Genomic DNA, 19,652 nt, shown 5'->3' with positions numbered 1-19,652 from the left:
AGATAAAAAAAAGAGTCAATATTATGAGCTTAGACTTTTCTCTTAGGTAATGTTCGTGGCCAAAATAATCAGCTGTCGTATAAAAGCATACTATGGATTCATTAATATTCGTTCGATCGATACTAATTTTTATGGATTTCGTTGGTACTTGGGGACCACGAATTTAAATGGTCAACGAGTTACAATTCAAGCAAACTTTATAAAAAGCCACGAAATTCAATATCCACGAAAAAATAAGTCTTCATCAATCCACGAACATTGGTACAAACGAAAATAAATGAATCCACATATTGCATAAACAATAATATCGTTTGATGTAAATAAGTGATAAATTATTCGTTTCATTGATATTCAGTTAACATCTGTGCTATATATAACTGAAGAATTCCAGACACTACCACTTTTAATATGAATAATCACCGCATAAATGTATAATCATTTTTATAATCTCATGATCTAGGAACTGCAATTTTTCTATTGAAACTGGGACTCTTTAGATTGGCATATAAATATAAATGAAACCAAATTCTTTGCGCACGCATGTGTAACTGCAATAACTAGCAACGATTTCACGCTTGATCATAAAAGTGTTGATGAACCAATTATAACTATATGAAAGCATCAAACAGTAAAATGACCGAACTTGGACAGCAAAGGTCATCCGATTGTTAATTTTCCTTGATGGTATTTGAGCCTCAATTTTAAAGCGCTTTCATAATTGCAAAGTGAAAAACCAATATATATCATTTAATATAAGCAGAGCTTGTTTAATGTTGTTTCTCGATAATAATATCCTGAATTAACTGTTCTAGTTGTTCTCTGATTTATGTTTATACTGAATGTATTGCGTAATATCGACAATATTGAAATATTCTCTTTTATAACTCTCATCTAATTTAAAGTTTAAAAAAAAGGATTGTAACAATAAATATTTTTGTTCAACAATCCAACGGACTTAACGACCGAAAGCTCGAAAAAAAATTTACGAATCAAACTGATAAAGTGACACTTTATCTTAATTTGCATATAATATTTCCTTGACAGAAATTATAAGAAAGGTACAATTAAATAAGACTGTAAAACCTTGGTAGAACAACTGTTTGTAGCGAAATGTGTGTAATAAAAAAATAATGCTAATTTGATCGGAAACTGTTCTGCAGATTACTAATCTTATTATTTGAAGGACGATCTCTTTTATCTAGATTATTTCAATAAAAAAACCCAACGACACTCATAATCAAAACGGTGCAATCAAGCTTTAATTGAAACCTTATTAGGAATAAATCCATCAATAAAAAGGTACAACCATATATAATCATACACGCACTACGTTCAATTGTTTTTTCTCTCTTCTAAATTGTCTATTAATTTAGCTAGTTTGTTGAATTGATAATTCCTCTATTAACTATTTAAGCAACCTGCAATTTCCGGACTATCTATTTGTCAAATAATATGGTGATAATAGGCGTATATTGAGGTACCTGCAGGATTTCTGTGATAAGTTCGCCAATTGTTAAACAGCTGTTGACATAGGTATATTTCACAGTAAAGTTTATCAATTTCGTCATGACAAATTCGAAAAATTATAATGTGTATTCGAAGTGAACCTTCCTTTTCGGAACAGTTGAAATTGAGAACAGACTATCTGTCAGAGATAAACTTTTGACAGAACGGAGTAACAGGAAACGTAATTTTGGTTTTGGATACTATGAAAACTGTGATATCTTTTCTTTTCGTTTTTCTTTCTATCAGTTATGCTGTTAGCGAAAATCATTATGTAAATCAATGGGCAGTGGAAATTCAGGGTGGACACGAAGAAGCTAAAAGAGTTGCAAAGGAACATGGCTATGACATTGTAAAAGAGGTTTGTTTCGTTTCTTTTTATTTATTTTTTGGAGGGATATTTTTAACTCAAAATAATCATGCGGTACGCTTTTTATAGTTACTATAAAGAATTGCAGCATTTTTATTTTACTATATTTTAAGAACTTTTTGAATTAACTGATACGTTTTCGTGCACTTTTAAAAAGCTACTTTACATACAATCGGCCGTAATACTAATAATTACTATTGAATCAACCATTAGGGTTACATCATTTGAAGGGAAAGTTTACTTATTAAAATTCATATTCGACAAACGTTAACTTTCTGTCCTGCCGTATTCACCCATTTTCGATATTCAATTCTTTTGATACTAGTATTTGATTTTGTTTAATTTGTTCTTTTGCCGTGTTATTGATACACCTGACCTTTTATTGCACATATAAATGGAACTGGTTTTGTTTTTACTAGTAAATCTCAAAATCTCGATTCCTATTTTGATATCATATTTACCTGCGACAGGTGTGAATCTGTAAACGTATAGATCATCAATAAAATGTATTACAACTGTATGCCTACAGGTTTATTTCAAATATTTTAAATAACAACTTCAGCAGTCTGACAATGCACAGTTTATATTGTTATTCATCTATATAATTAGTTTAATGATCATATTAGATAAACGACATGTATTTGGTTCTTATACATGACATATCGGTTGATTGCAAGCTCGACGTCTATCTATCATATGCTCATATGTGAAAAGAAATTACACACAAAGAAATCATAAAATAACGGTACATTAAAAGATAAAAATCGTAAGTCGGACAAATGAAAGGCAACGCTTTGAAGTCAAATGGACAAACAGTTGTATACAAAAAGTAACTGGTAGAACTAGAAACTCACAAAAAAACACCGAAGAACTCATGTACTCCATCAGCTTGACAAAACCCAAATTCTGATGTTGTAGCGGGATTATAAAAAAAAGAATGCTAACAATGTGTAACTTTTTCAAACAGCCAAAAGTTTTTTTTTTTTAATTAGAAACTTTGCTTAAGCAATGGTTTCCCTCTTCATACACTACATGAGATAAACCACAGTTGCTTGAATTTTAGTGATATATATATATGAAGTTTTTTTTTCATATATATATATATCACTTAAATTCAAGCGACTGTGGATAAACATATCTGTGCGATCTAATGTGATAGTAGGTTTAGAAATCCTTCGTTGATCACGAACTATATGTATTTATCTCCTCTTCCAATACAATATTTAAACCGCAGAAAATTAGACCAATTTACTTGTAAATTATACATCATTACTAGGTTATAACGTCACATTCAGTTTAAGTCAATTAATATACATTGCCACTAAAAAAAAAAAAAAAAAAAAAAAAATAGAAAAAAACAATTCATCAACATATAATTAATGATGAAAACTATTCTAGGATTGTCAATCTCTTCAATTTTCATGCCGAAATATATAAGGCGTCATGCTTGTTAACGGTGCATTGTTACACAAATGTTTAAGTAACAGTTGGCTATAAAGTCCCCTACATGGAAAATGTGAAACAATTCAAACGAGAAAACTAACGGCTTAATTTACAACGAAAGAATTAACATAAAATAAAAACGTCAGACACACACACATATATATATATATATATATATATATCTATATATATATCTATATATATATCTATATATATATATATATATCTATATATCTATATATATATATATATATCTATATATATATATATATATATATATATATATATATAGATATATATATATATATATATATATATATATATATATAACCACTGAACTACAGGCTTCAGACTTGGGACAGCCACATGCAGACTAACATGTAACAGTGGTGTAACAGTTGACTCAACTCAAAAGATCAGTAAAATGAACAAAAATAATTAACACAATACAATAAAAACAAGGCACTGTTATAAGAGTACTCGCAGTTACTGAAAGCCAGTTCGAAGCTAATTAACATATACAATTTGTCATGTTCTCTCATATTGATGTATCAATCAGTACACATACAACGGATTTATTGTAAGGACGACATAAACAGTCTGAGAACTCTCGACCGTGTTTGTCAAGTTAGTTTCTTAATTCTTATCTTTCACGATTTTTATCATATCAGATATTGGTATAAATCTTATTCTAGAATATACCTAGTTCACCTGTCATCAAAATTGAATACTAAGTATTCGGTATATTTAAATACTTGTTTTATGTCACTCTGAGCATTATTTATAATACAGTACTATAGTCTGTACTACTGTTTTGTTTTTACATTAGTCGTGTTTTGTGTTTTATGAGATACCTTTATTACAATATTATTTTATATACCTTTTTGTTAATACACCGATTGATTATATTACTAATTTCAATTAGTCAGAAATATTGGGTTTGTGGGTGTTTTTTTTTTATTTTGATTAATCATATGCATAGTGTAGATTGTATGTTGACTACCTCTAGATAGTCGGTGCTTTATTTTTTGTAAGAAAAGGTGCTAAAAGTGTGACATATTCACAGATTCAGTGAAAATGGTCCTTTCGGCTGATGGGCGTACTTCATTTTGAAATCTCACAAATTTCTGTCGATTTCAAATACGAATTCATTTGATACTCCGTGAATTCTTTGATGTTTCTTAGTTTTTCTTTCTCTGGCATCATTATCATAACAACAGAAGCTATTTGATCTAGTTTTCTGTAATGACGAGCACACCATTCTGACCATGCCTTCAAAATAATGTGCCGATTTTTACTTCCTTGTTCAAACTATAAGACATTCTCAATTTTATTCTGTTGGTAGATTGTTTTATTGTGTGTTTTATTTAACATGTATGATCTAGGTAGTTAAAAGTAGAGTTTTGCTCCCAAGTTAACCGGATTAAGCCCTATCTTATTGTGTGTCTATACTTAATCAGTCTGTTTGTAGTGTTTCTTGTTGGTTGTTTCTTTTGAGGAGTTTGGTGTTAGTTGCTGATGTGGTCTGGTGTATCGTCCAGTGTTTTTGGTGTCTCTTGTTATCCATTTTATGTATTAACAAACATCTACCGGCAGTACTATATTTTCACGGCATGAATCGTCATTGTTTATAGAGACGAATACTGACAGGGTTCCTGTCTTAAGACAAACGTATTAAAAACAGTTAATATTGATTTTGATTTTGAACTACAAATGCACTTTGAGCAACCAGCAATTAAAAATATTTCTGTTACTACAGTCGAAGATTGATGACCAAAGGCGAATCGTAGCAGATATGCCCACATAACGAATAAATTCAACATATTGTCGGAATTGGATCATTAAATTCGATGCCAAATATTTTGCGAGTGCCATGTACTTCGTAGTAAGACCACCTGTTGTAATGCAAAACTTCTAGTGACAGTCAAGACTATCTATGAATGAGGTCACTCTCGAAAAAGATATATTAATACCTTAAACTTTTCAAGATGAAATTCAAAAACCAATAAGACTCAAAGAACTTGTTTTTCTTAAGTAAATGAACCAAAACTCCGAATATAATAATATCCTTTGAGATAAATATATAGCCTGATAGAGCTAAGAATAAGCCTTACTTATGAACATATTAAAATGGCAACTATGAACATCTGCTAATAAGTGTCATGTAAATAAAAACTAAACAGCATACTTTTCTAGATAGACTGAAGTCAATATTTCTAATGTAATTGATTGTTTTGGTGGTAAGAGTTTGATTACGGATTAATACGTAATATTGCCTCAGATTCGTTTCCATTTACCTGCATTCCCTAACCAACTGTTTACACCATTTACGATGGATCTTCGTTGGGTTCTGAAAGTGTTGTAGAGCGTATACATGTTAAATACAAACTCAAACGAAAAGATGCTAACTTCATCTGGAGAAATCCTGCTTTGTACTCGACCACCAGGTGGAATATAATTTTTAACATGCTAATTACAAAAGTGGTGGTGTGCATTGATGTGACTCCTAGCCCAAAACGTCTTTGATATTTCTCGTATAAATGGTTTCTGTTTTAATTACTTTCATTCATCAGTTTTCCCTGTAGTTTTCTGTGATCTATTGTTTGTCTTCTCTTCGTATTAAGTCTTTTTACTATTCATATGTATGATTTTTTATGCCTAAGGTTTTGGTGATCCCAGTGGTATCTCCTTTATTTGTATACCAATTTGAAGGTCTCTGGTTTTGGTTCTATACCGGTTAAAAAAAAAAGGCAACAGTAATATACCGCTATTCGAAATTCATAAATCGATAAGAGAAAAAAAATCCGAGTTACAAACTAAAACTGAGGGAAACGCATCAAATACAAGAGAACTACGACACTACAGAAACACAACATTAAAATGTAACTTCAAAACCAGGACATCGAACCAAAGGTATTATTTGCACTTAATGAGCATGTTTTCAGTTTCTGGAAATTGAGTTTCATTTGGGATAGTATTTGCTGTTTCATAAACATAACGTCCACTTTTGTGCACAAATAATGTTTCTCCTTCCTTCTCATTTCAAATAAAAACAAAATTATTACTCTTCAAAACAGTAACTTTCACTTTTGTAATCCACTTAAATTAGAAAATGCGATCCTAGTCTTTAAGTTATACGACAAAAGAGACAACTGAAATTTTTCCACTGTGAACTTCGTACGATATTTAAAGGCTTGGGTTTCCTATCATGATCTCCGTCTAAAGATTGCTGTGTTAAGGAAGCTTTTTGAATTTACTAAATGGTAAGTCTGCAATGAGCTCTTTATCTTTTGCTTATTCTGTATTTGTTTGAACCGTTATCTGAATAATATCTGACCACGGATATGTTCCATTTGTCGTAAATACAATCATGTTCTCCTGTCATCAATGTATAGTATTGCCATATGACTCTTATCGCCGAATTCTATTTGCCAGGAGCAACACGATAAATTTCTCTACAGCAGGACAATCCTTACATTCCGAAGCATTTCATCCTAGTGTTTGTCAGGTTTCGTCATGACATATACGCATAGTGTACTTAAACTGTAATTGATTCTCTTTTAGTTATGATGAAGTATAAAACTGTTTCTACAAATTTCGGGTTTCGATTGCAGGCGTGGTTACTTTCTTTGTTTTTCAAATAATAATGATCATATTTGTCCACAAAAATCCCTTGATGGAATCTACGATAAAGTTAAACATGGTGTTAAGCACATTAACACAGATTCATCGACACATATTACCTCTGATGAAAGTGAGACAGTACATATGCCTTGTTCTAATGTAGGAAGTTTTTGTTAGTCCTACTTCCATTATGATGTTTAGTCGATCGTTTCTTGGTGTGGTTCATATGGGTTTCTCTTTTCTCGTTTTTGTTTTGTTTTATAGATTATACCGTTGGTTTTACTGTTTGATTGGTTTAACACTTGTCAGTTTTGGGGCCCTTTAAAACTTACTGTTCGATGTGAGCTGAGGCTCCGTGACGAATGCCGTACTTTGACCTATAATGTTTTACTTTTATAGATTGTGACTTGGATTGAGAGTTGTCTTCATGGCACTCATATCACATCTTCTTATATATTCATAATCTCAGTTTGATGATTATGTATGTCGATTAAAAGAAGATAAGACATAACATACAGTAGACAAGGTCTATTGTTTCATACAATACCAAAATGAAATAAATAATACTATGTGGGATTAATTCAAAAGCCGTACGTAACGGAATGAGCCAAATGTCAAACGTTTGAGCAAGACCAAGAATGCAAGCTACCCACTGACCACAGCATGACCCTTGGTTATCGGTATCACTAGTGCGATATTGAGAATTACTAAGTGCAATTGTAAAGAAAATTTCTTTAATCAAATGAAAGAAGTACACGCAAACTCGTTTGATACAACAATACAACATCTTATAATGTTGGAACTTGTAAAATTGTGATTATCATAGATAATCATTCAAACCATTGATTTAATGTTCAAATGTTTGTGTTCAAAATGAAATGGAGTATGCTCAGTGGAAACTATAATCATACCACTAAAACTAGATTAAGTCTTGGAACTATTCAAAATGAAATAGACGAGGCTCGGTTAGAACTATATACATACCATTTCTATTTAAATATTTGAATATTTTAACTTTTTTTTATATAAGATTGATAGACAACTGAAATTGTAGTGGCTGCTTGATTACTCAGTTGTATGTTTTATATGTGCACGATGCTTTGTTTTATTTGTTTTGTTTATCGAAATGAAAATTATGTATTTGGAATAACTTTTAGGAATTTTTGGTTCTCAATGCTCTTCAACCTCGTCCTTTTTTTGATACGATCCTCACTGATGAGTTTTTGTAGACGAAAGGCGCGGCGCGTCTTGCGCAAATACAAAATTTCAATATTTGATCAGTTTATTTTTGTTATGTAAGAATTAGATTGAAAAACAAACGGCCTAATTTTTAACAAAGCAATTTACGAAAACCATATAAAATATATTTTAGTCGACCATACAAAAAACAAAGTTTTAAACATCTTCTTCCTATTTTTTAAATATTGATATACCTTTCTAAATACAATGTTAAAAGATATTTGGTTAATCAGCAAGAAATAAGATTTAGTGATTAAATATATGATTAAAAAGATTGTTTTTAATTATAATGTCATATTGAATTATCGATTACACAGATACTTAAACCATCAAGGGAATATTTACATCGTTATAAATATCCCTCGTTTAGCTAAACCAATCATTATATTATGATTTTAGAACAAAAAGACACAAAAGGCAATCTATTAATGAAGAATTCAGGTAGATGTATTAAACCTGAATCGTTCCTTTTGACTCCTAATCAATTTTGGAGATTAGTAGAATGAGCGGCCATTCTACAGGGAAACAATATATCGTGACAATGGCTAATCTGGTTATTGATTGTTACATGCATATAAGAAAGTGTTGCCTTTATAGTAGTGCTGATCAACAACTTAAAAAGATAGACTTTTATCGCTTTCTACGACCTTTTGTCTTTTATTAATTGCCTTTTAATGGTAAAATGAGCCTGATTTGTACGTAACTGTATCGGTATTGACCATCAGCGTGAAAAACAAAAGCTATTTCTGTTAATTTACCATAAGAACATGTAATAAAAGTTTGTGATAGGAAGTAATAGCAGATCAAACATCTCAAATTTTGTCGTTAGATTAAGAAGGAAAAAAAAGAACATTTCTTGAAGTGTTATTTTTAGAAGTACCTATTGTGATTAGTGGTTGATATCTACGTTTTCCCACGCAATCTACAAGACATTCAAATGGTTTTACTTTACGATACATAAATCTGTTCTTTACATTCCGAAATATTTTTAAAATCTTTGATAACACTTTTTAGTATATGCCATGGGTGATCTATTTTATATGTATAATATATAACTAAATTAATATATAATAATAATAATAATAAAATAATTAATACATAACTAATTATGAATGCTATTTGGCTATGATTTAGGTATTTTTTTTATTATATAGCCTTTCATCTGTTTCGGTTTTATGCATCCTTTGCTTTCAAATATTCGATTTTGAACAAGTCTGACGAAGGAAATAAAAAAGCTCTTCTGATACATTTCATTTAGAACGTGTTGTTTTCATCTTTTACAGTACTTGGTCGATACCTCTGCTGGTGGACTATCATTTTGAAGTCCCCGAGAGTATCATCAGTTCAATACTGACATGACTAATAACAAACCTTTCTAAATATTTCCGTTCATGAATTTTGAAATTATAATGAAAATAAGGTTTCAACTCCCTCAGGTATGGTTGGCCGTAGGAGAACTTGGGTAGCATTTTAAGTACTAGTATTTTGTTTTATTATATAGCTTTTCAACTGTTTTGTTTTACATATCATTGGCCTTCAATTATACGTCTACTGCTGACGAATGCAGATGAAATTTGATATCATCTGCGTTAATGTAAGCACAACGTCAGTTTCAACAATATTTTTTTTTTTTGTAAATTAATCAAATCGTTTATCGACAAGAATAAAACTTTGTGATACCAGGGCTTTGATAGGCTATTTACTTTTATAATGTTTGGGAATTATTTGTGCAGTTTAAATTATTTCCTAAACGACAAGTATAAACGAAATGTCAAAACCATCATAGATTTATACATTTGTATTTTAAGGCTTTCAATATCTCGCATTTTTGTGATCTTACCACTGTTAATTTTTGTTTAGCAACGTTTCTACTGTTTGGTTTTTAACTATTAATTTCGAAGTTGTATAGCTACTTTAGCAAACTCCTTTCTTAATAATTGTGTATATATGAAGGTCTTATTACTATATGCACTGTTCCTTCTTTAAAATTTGTTGTTGGTTTATTTGAGTTAGTAATTAGACAATCGGGATTACCATTCTGAAGGATATTAGGGTTACTTCCTTGATATTAAAAGCAGGGTTTATAATAAATATATATATAATGGTGATCTTTAAAGTAGTTTATGTATTCAATAAATAGTCGTTGATACAATTTTCTCCTATTCCATCTTTGATACAGTTTTCTCCTATTCCATCTTTGATACAGTTTTCTCCTATTCCATCTTTGATACAATTTTCTACTATTCCATCTTTGATAAAATTTTCTCCTATTCCATCTTTGATACAGTTTTCTCCTATTCCATCTTTGATACAATGTTCTCCTATTCCATCTTTGATACAATTTTCTCCTATTCCATCTTTGATACATTTTTCTCCTATTCCATCTTTGATACAATGTTCTCCTATTCCATCTTTGATACAATTTTCTCCTATTCCATCTTTGATACAATTTTCTCCTATTCCATCTTTGATACAGTTTTCTCCTATTCCATCTTTGATACTGTTTTCTCCTATTCCATCTTTGATACAATTTTCTCCTATTCCATCTTTGATACAGTTTTCTCCTATTCCATCTTTAATGACGGTTTACTTCAGTACAACAATTTTGTTCACACAACTTCATCAGAAATGTTTTCTCTGAAACAGTTTAAAGTTTTGGTTTTAGGGTAGTTCTGCCTCTTATCTTTCTTTGTATCATTGTTAGAATTGCTCTTGACAAGACAAAAACAAAAGGTTTGCATTGCTTCCAATTTGTTAGCGCACATTTTTTTTTTATTCAAGATCAACCACACAGCAACTTATATTGCTACAGATTCCTTCAGTCGTAACAATAGAAAACATGCGTTTAATGGTAGATGAACCGCCTCAATATGCACTATTGACAATAAATCTAATTGTGAAAATCTTAATATTCAATATAAAAAGAGTGTTAGTTAGTCAACTAGCTGTGGGAACTCAATTATGATTATAAGATATTACATAAAACAATATGTACTATCACAGTAACAGAAACCATTGTCGTCGTTTATTGAATATACTACGGAAATTCATGTGTGACATGTTACAGAGAACAATAAAGCAGTTCTAATAATAAAGAGTACATTAATTCATTTACATAATAGTAAACCTTTATATAATTGTCATTGGATATGCGAGGCTTTTCAAGTGTCAAAGAGACACACGTTTGAATCAGTTTTGTATTTGAGAATAATTAATCTGACAAGTAAGAATAGTGATTTGTTTTTATTATTCCCTTTGACTGATCAATGACGGGTTATAGATTTGAACCTTGCAATAAGTATGCTAGCTGTAACCACGGTATAAGATACAAATATTGAAAGCAGAGAATTGTTGACACTAATAAACAAATAACAAAACTTTTGCATTTTGCTGTAAATGGATAATATACTTCTATATTTATATCGGCAATTGATATTTGATTAATACATTATACTATTTAAACATGTTAATGATATTCATTTTCCAAGTTTCACGAATGTCCATATAAAAGCAGGAGGGCTCTCTATATGTATTACATAAAAATCACAGTAAAAAACCTCACCAAACTGACAGCTCGGTATGAACTTGCTCCAGGTTGAAAGCATCACTATAAGACGAAGAACAGTATTTGCCGCGCTATTCTCATGCATTCTGTTTGTAATTACAGATTCTGATTTTTGCATAAATGCCTTTCTTCTTGTAATTTCTAAAATTAATTGTATATTATAGACATGATGTTTTTTTTATTCAATTTACTCGAAATTCAAGCAATTGGCAATGACAAGTAAAAGTGATCGTCACTTTTTTAATTTCGAAAAAAAAATCCAGCATCAAGCAAAGTACGGAGAGAAAGAACTTCTTAAATGTTTTGCCAAATACAGCTTCAGCAATATATTCCTATATCTTACATCATTTATATCAGATTGTTTTAAAGAAGACTAACTTATTATAATCATCTTACTATTTATATATTTACATTGCAGCTTAAACCATTCGACAACCATTACTTACTAACACATAGAAGTGTACCAAGCCGTTCGAAACGTCATGCACACCACCATACAAGGAAACTAGTAACAGATAAAAGGGTGAAATTCATTAATACTTAAATTTGAACAGTTGTTTATCATTTATAAAAAAGAAATACAAACAGACTTGTCAAGATATTTTTAAAAAGAAATTACAAGGACACGTTGCAACAAAGCAGTACGTGTAATTTGCCTGGAAAGAAGAATTGCAGCGTTTAAACGCACGTTTAAAAGATAAAGATAGATAGACAGATAAAAGAAATATCAAAGACAGCATATAACATAAAGCAACCGTAAAGCGAATACCTTATTAATGAAAGTTTTATAAAATTTCAAATACTATAAACTTTAATGACAAAAGTTCAAAACATGCGTGTTATATCAAATAAAATTTCAACTGTAATTTTTGTTATCCCTTCTCTTCATTCATGTTTATGTATATTATGACGCGAGTACCAAAATGGTCTTAGAATAAAGCTTTTTAAGTGACACGAATCATAGCATAACGTAAAAAAGATTAATTTAAATGAAAAAAATGGCGTATTTATTCAACTATTTCGATATCACTTGTTAATCTTAAGTCTAAAGATCAGACATTATAAGTGGTTGAATCCAGTACATGATTTCTCGAAGGAGCTGTGCAATAGAATTGTGTTGTTTAATGTTATTTATTACTAAAACGTACTTTTGTAAGGAAATATTTTACATGTTCAATTGACAACTAATATTCTATGAATACAAATCTAGTACAGCTTAGTATTTCTTAATAAAATGACATTCTTTAATTGTATGCACGGAAATCGAATCTAATAAACAGCAATAGCTTGATTTATGAGAGCTTGTATTGTCACGTGGGATTACTAGACTTCCGTTGCGCTTAGCCGAAAGAGCAATCAAAATCTGAATCTTTAATATGCTTTAATGTCCTAAGACGTGATGTCCATTAGAATAAAATCATTTGTAAATTGCGATGGCGATAATTGACAGTATAATACAAAATCCTATTGTAAAAGACGGAATATAAATCCGTAAAAATACTTTTAAATCGTAACTTATCCTGTTTGATTGATTTGCAGAGGCCTGTAATACGCGTTAAGATAAGTTATACACTAAAAAAGGAGAAAGAAAAAAAGAGAAAAAAAAACTCTCTTACTTTTGTTTTTGTTAAAGGTTAACTGGGTAGAACAACAGGAACACAAAACAAGAACAAAAAGAGGTTTGATAGACCGTGAGACATTTGAAAGGTCCTACCACGAAGTCAAATTTAATGACCCTTTATGGGATAAAGAATGGTATTTGGTGAGTTTGTTAATTAGGTGTCTGTTTTTGCTTTAATGTATACAGTGTCCGGCATCACATAATGATTGAACTACGCCGTGCCTTTCCTTACTCATACTCTTACAGCAAGAATTGCAAATCAAAGTTATTGTAAAATATTGTAGTTTGCCATTGTCATTTATACCCCGAGGGTATCACCAGTCCAGTAGTCAACATTTCGGTGTTGACATGAATATCAATAATGTGGTCATTTTTATAAATTTCCTGTTTACAAAACTTTGAATATTTCGAAAAACTAATGATTTTCTTAGTCCACGCATAGATTACCATAGCCGTATTTGGCACAACTTTTTTGGATTTTGGATCCTCAATGCTCTTCAACTTTGAACTTCTTTGGCTTTCTAATATTTCGATATGAGCGTCACTGATGAGTTTTATGTAGACGAAACGCGCGTTTGGCGTACTAAACGATAATCCTGGTACCTTTGATAACTAATTATACATTAACCAATTAAAAAAACTCCCTATTCAATAATATTGAAGATAATGAAAAGACATAACAGCTTCAATCATCTTGACCGAGAAAAGCCTGCTTAATTAAAAAGGAATTTACAGAAAATTACAGAAAAATGTGTATGTGGTCAATTTTAATTTTAACTTTAGTGTCTTGTGTACAATTTGGAAATTTGTATGGCGTTCATTATCACTGAACTAGTATACATTTGTACCAGCCGAAGGACGCCTGCGGGTGCGGGAGATTCTCGCTACATTGAAGACCTGTTGGTGACCTTCTGCTGTTGTTTTTTATATGGTCGGGTTGTTGTCTCTTTGACATATTCCCCATTTCCATTCTCAATTTTAATCATATGTATTCTACTACTATAAAAGCTTTTAAAATATTGTAACCTAATGAAATCAAAACAACTTAATTCACTTAAATTAACCTGAGTTAACATTTATTTTTTAGCTCTATTTGAGCGATTTTTATTTCATCAACTTGAAATTTGGTTGCAACTCTCGTAACAATTTAAACGAAACTGCTCACTTACAAGAAAGTTGGTTAACTAATAACTGATTTTGTTTGCAAAAATTGATATATGAAATTTGTAATCTATGAAAAATATAAATTAAGAAGCTGATACACGAAACATACTTATGCTTTGAGTATAAAACATACCGATAGAGTATGCAACTATACAGGGAGATGCGAATATTAAATTCAAAGAGTCATAACCATATACAATTTACTAAACTGGTAGAATTTATTTTCTTTGTTGCGATTGTATACTACGAAATACACTTTACTTATTTGGTACGTCAGAGTCGCTTTATTTCATGGATTAACCTCCATTAGAAACATTCATCCCAAAACACTCGAATGTCAAGAATGTCAAAATACATTAACACGACAGATGAGATGTAAAAAGGTTGACTATCAGAACAAGTCACATGGTTTAAATAGTTATTATCCCAGATTGCGTCAAATGTTAAACTGTTAGTCCGATTAATACCCAGATTGCGTGAAATGTTAAACTGTTAGCCCGATTAATACCCAGATTGCGTGAAATGTTAAACTGTTAGCCCGATTAATACCCAGATTTTAGTTGTGTGTAGACTGATAAGAAATGATATCGTGAAAATTGAACAAGGTAAAGAAAAGTCGTTCCTAATGAGATATATTTGCTATTGCAGACAGACACGAGAACTGAAGTTAGCTTGCCAAAACTAGACTTGCACGTCATACCAGTATGGAATAAAGGCATTACAGGAAAGGGGGTTGTGGTTACAGTTCTTGATGATGGTATGTTCATTCAAAGACATATATACGATCCCATGGTCTATATAAACGTATGACATCATTTATGCACGCACAACACAATGTTCTAGAATAGTCTTTAGGTATGATGGAAACAAAAAGTATGAAATACCAAAGTATAAAAATATGAAAAGGGGGAAACAAAGCAACCAAATCGACTAAGACACAAAAGGCGACATACTTTTGTGTGTTAATTTCAATTCTTAAATTCTGTAAAAAGTAAGATAGAAAGGTAACAAGAACTCTAAGGAAAATTCAAAAAAAAAAAGACACGGAAATCCTAATACATCAAATCTAAATTACTTAACAGCAATCTAGTGCACTAACTTACAGAAACCCTTTAAAATTATTTCAAGTCATCAGGGCTTTGTAAACGAATGAATGAATACTTTATTCTCTTAAAACAATTGTTACAGAGAACATATACATATTAACAATATACAAACTTATATATAGCATGTGTGAATTACATATACATATATAAAGTGATACTAAGAAGTTCTAACCTGGAGGAACGACCTTCTCTTGGACGTTCTTAATAAATTTACATTGTTTTTCTAATACAATTACATTGTTGGAATCAAATAGCTGTTCAAACTTATAAATGTTAACATTTTCGTGTCAAAAAGGGGGAAGCAGATTTATTCTTTCATTGATAAAGTATCTACATGTCATAATATAGTGATATTCATCACCTATATTCAAAGAGTCACATAGAGAGCACACTCTTTCGATTCTTGGCACATTGCGCCATCTCCCGGTCTCGACTGGTAATTGGTGACTACCACATCTGAATTTACAAAGGATGTAAATATAATTGGGTGATAACTATGAGATATATTTTTTCAAAACAAAAATGAGTTTTAAACAATCTATAGCACAATGCCTTAGGAGACTTGAACATTTCTGAATACCAAAATTGTATAAATTGATCCTTAAGTTTCTGTTCAATACACTTTGAAATCCATAATGACGAAAAAACAGTTTGGTTTTGCCAAACATTTGACATACCACAATCATCTAAAATATTCTTTATAAACTTTAACCACTTAGATTCATAACCATAATCTGTGTAGTAAACATGTAATAATTTATATTATAAGGATGAAAATTTTGTTTCATTTCCTCTAACAGTCTACACCAGAAATTTATCATACGTATCTTGATTTGTATCGATATAGGAAATATTCTTAGCACACCATATACAATAAAGTTGGGTGTAGATTGCTTCAAGTGCAATATAATTTTATAAAATCGCAACTGTATACTTTCAAGAACATCTAAATTTTCAAAACCCCAAATTTCTGATCCATATAATATTACAGGTTCTACTAGTTTTTTAAATAAATCAATTTGACATTCAATAGATTATTTCTTCTACATTTTTTCAATAATCCAAACATAGCTTTAGTTGCCTGTTCCTTTAGATACTTTCTTGTAGACAAGAATGATCAACTTTTACAAAAGAATATACCAAGATATTTATAATCTTTAACTATTTCAAGCTCATTATTATTTAAATAAAATTTTGTGTGTTTTGACATCCTGACTTTTGAAAAAACTAAAACTTTAGTTTTCTCTACATTTACTTTAAGTTTCCACATGAGACAATATTGTGAAAAATTAGCAAGCATAAGTTGTAGATCTTCAACCGATTCTGCTAATAAAATGGTGTCATCTGCATATAAAAGCAAAAATATTTTTAAATACACTATTAGTTCATTTTCAGCATCTTTGCTGATAGATTTTAAACCTTTAATATCTTTTGTTTCTAAATATGATTGCAAATCATTTAAATATAGTGAAAATAATACAGGCGATAAATTTTCTCCCTTTCTTACTCCAATTTCAGAGAAAAAGATCTCCGAAGTTTCATTGTTATCAGGGGCGCATCCAGCCAATTTAAAAAGGGGAGGTTCCCAACCCAGGACAAAGGGGGGTTCCAACTATATGTCCCCATTCAAATGCATTGATCGGCCAAAAAAAGGGGGTTCCAACCCCCGGAACCCCCCCCCCCTTGGATCCGCCAATGGTTATGTTTAATACATGACTTTACATTTTCATACATATTTTGTATAATTCTTAAAAATTTGCCAGTAATATTTGTATGAACAAGCTTAAAAAATAATGAGATACGGTTAACAAAGTCAAATGCTTTTTCGAAATCGACAAATGCACAGTGCAGCTTTTTCTTTCTGAGAGAGAGTAATTCAAATAATGCATACAATGCAAATATGTGATCATTTGTTGAGTAACCATGCCTAAAACCAGTTTGGTTTTCATGTAATAATTTATATTCTTCTATAAAAATATTTAATCTATCATTCAACATGGATGTAAAAACATTTCCTAAACAAGATAACAATGTGATAGGTCTATAATTTTTAGGATTCATCTTGCCTCCTTTGTTTTTGTATACTGGTATCATGCGACCTATAAGCCATGCTTCAGGCAAAATACCTGAATCAAAAACTAAGTTAAATTAAAAACCAATTGTTCAGAGAACAATTGAAGGTCTTTTCACCAGTTAATATCTATTTTGATATTACAATATTAAAAATCTGTCTAAAATGTCAGTTCATATGGCTTTATGATGTGTAGATATGAATTTAAAGCAAAGGTCAAAATCTAGAACGTCAAATTAACCTATCACCTTGACCTCAATTTCACGGTCACAAACTGAGGATCTCAAATCAAAAGACCCTAGGTCTCTAATATGTATGGTTAATAAGTTATATCACTTTACACATAATTTTAGTTATGATAGGGGCAAAAACTCCCATTCATTGTCTATGCACCCATTCAACTAAAATTATTAAGTTACGACATGTCGCAACTAACAATTTAGTCAAAATAATTTGTCGATATCTTATACGGTATCTGGAAATGAGTGGAAATAAGCCTAATTCAAAGATTAGAATATGACCTTGACCTTTGACCTTGACCTAATTTTCATTCTTTTGGACCAAGGACCTCAAATCAAAAGATCCCAGGTCTCTATCACTTATGGTTTTCCAGTTTAAAATACATTTCAAAATTTCAAATACAAAAGGGGAAATAACTCTCATATGAAGCGTTCATATTGCTTCGGTCGAAATTGGACAAATCATGCGAAGGATATAACGAGCAATTTTATAAAATAAATTTGTCGTAATCTTTTACGGTTGCGAAGGAGTCGTGGACACAAGGAAAACAGTGTTTGGGAAGATAACTCCTACAAAGAAAAGTATTCGGTTACGCAGGGTAAATTTCAAAAGCGCATAAACTGTTCAATATCATATACCAAATATCTAAGTGACATATTGCGAAACAAATATTTATCGCAAGAACAAAATTAGGCGGAAGAAAAAAAAATAATCAGAAGAAAAACAATAGGTCTTTCCACAGAAAAGTGGAAAGACGTAATAATTGAACATAAATATCTATCATACTATCCAAAGAAGAACAAATATATTCGTTAATTATTTTATCTTCTCCTGGTGCTTTATTATTTTTGGCATTTTAAACAGCCTCTTCATTTCCGATTATGGTCATCATCTTATTCATGATTTAAGCTTTTATTTATCTAAACACAACCAGGAATATAAAGAAGACATATTCTTGATAAAGTTGTTAATCTGATACAAGTGTTCAAGGTGGGTTTAAACTCACTTATTTATTAGCTATTGATTCAATATCGTCTATTCCATCATCATACATTGAGACAAGTGTAATAAAAACATATGTGTGATAAAAAATTTCTTAAAATGACTAATACCAGTATAAAGTAAAATCACAAAAAAAATTCCGAGGAAAATTCTAAACGGAAATTCCCTAATCAGATGGCAATCACAAAATGGTGGATTGAACCTGGTTTTAAAGCTAGCTAAACCTCTCACTTGTCTTACACGCATCAAATTCCATTATATTGACAACGATTCGTGTTATACAAAAATTCAAATATCATACTAATCTAATTTTTACCTGTAAATAGAATTAGTGAAAACAAAACCGTTGCAAGAGAAATTTTTGAAGTAAGTAAAATTAAAATCAGGACACATCATTCTATCACCTTTGTTTACAGGTTTAGAGAAGAACCACACAGATATCGCAGCTAACTATGTAAGAATCCGTAATCTATAATAAGTAATATATTTAGGTTATTTCGAGGGTTAGCTTTTCATAACATCTTTAGTTTCTAGTTGAACATGTCTTGACCTGATATCATGATTTTGTACATTATTGCTAGCGGTAATAATACTTTTGTGTATAATTTGCTTTTTGATAAAGCCACAACTGGTGGTAAAGAACATTACATGTTGTATGGACGAATGGTGCATATCGTGCAATAAATTTAATTGTATACATTAGA

The 19,652-nt window shown here is 30.7% G+C and overlaps 1 protein-coding gene across 2 annotated transcripts in view; it reads left to right on the top strand.

Annotated features, from left to right (window-relative positions):
- Positions 1–1,578: 1,578 nt before the first annotated feature.
- LOC143071335 (neuroendocrine convertase 1-like) overlaps positions 1,579–19,652 on the top strand; it is a 42,641-nt gene continuing 24,567 nt past the window's right edge. The window contains exons 1-5 of one of the 2 annotated variants that reach the window (XM_076245579.1): positions 1,579–1,864; positions 12,163–12,267; positions 13,378–13,506; positions 15,178–15,286; positions 19,365–19,402. In XM_076245579.1, coding sequence (XP_076101694.1) covers positions 1,709–1,864; positions 12,163–12,267; positions 13,378–13,506; positions 15,178–15,286; positions 19,365–19,402 — 537 coding nt within the window. In that variant the 5' untranslated portion in view covers positions 1,579–1,708. The remainder of the gene's footprint in view (positions 1,865–12,162; positions 12,268–13,377; positions 13,507–15,177; positions 15,287–19,364; positions 19,403–19,652) is intronic. The other variant, XM_076245580.1, reaches the window with a different exon arrangement.

This window comes from Mytilus galloprovincialis, chromosome 4, assembly GCF_965363235.1.
Source record: "Mytilus galloprovincialis chromosome 4, xbMytGall1.hap1.1, whole genome shotgun sequence".
In the NCBI taxonomy this organism is placed as follows: Eukaryota; Metazoa; Mollusca; class Bivalvia; order Mytilida; family Mytilidae; genus Mytilus; species Mytilus galloprovincialis.
Note: the sequence above shows the minus strand (reverse complement) of the source record. Positions and strands in the feature narration are given on the sequence as shown.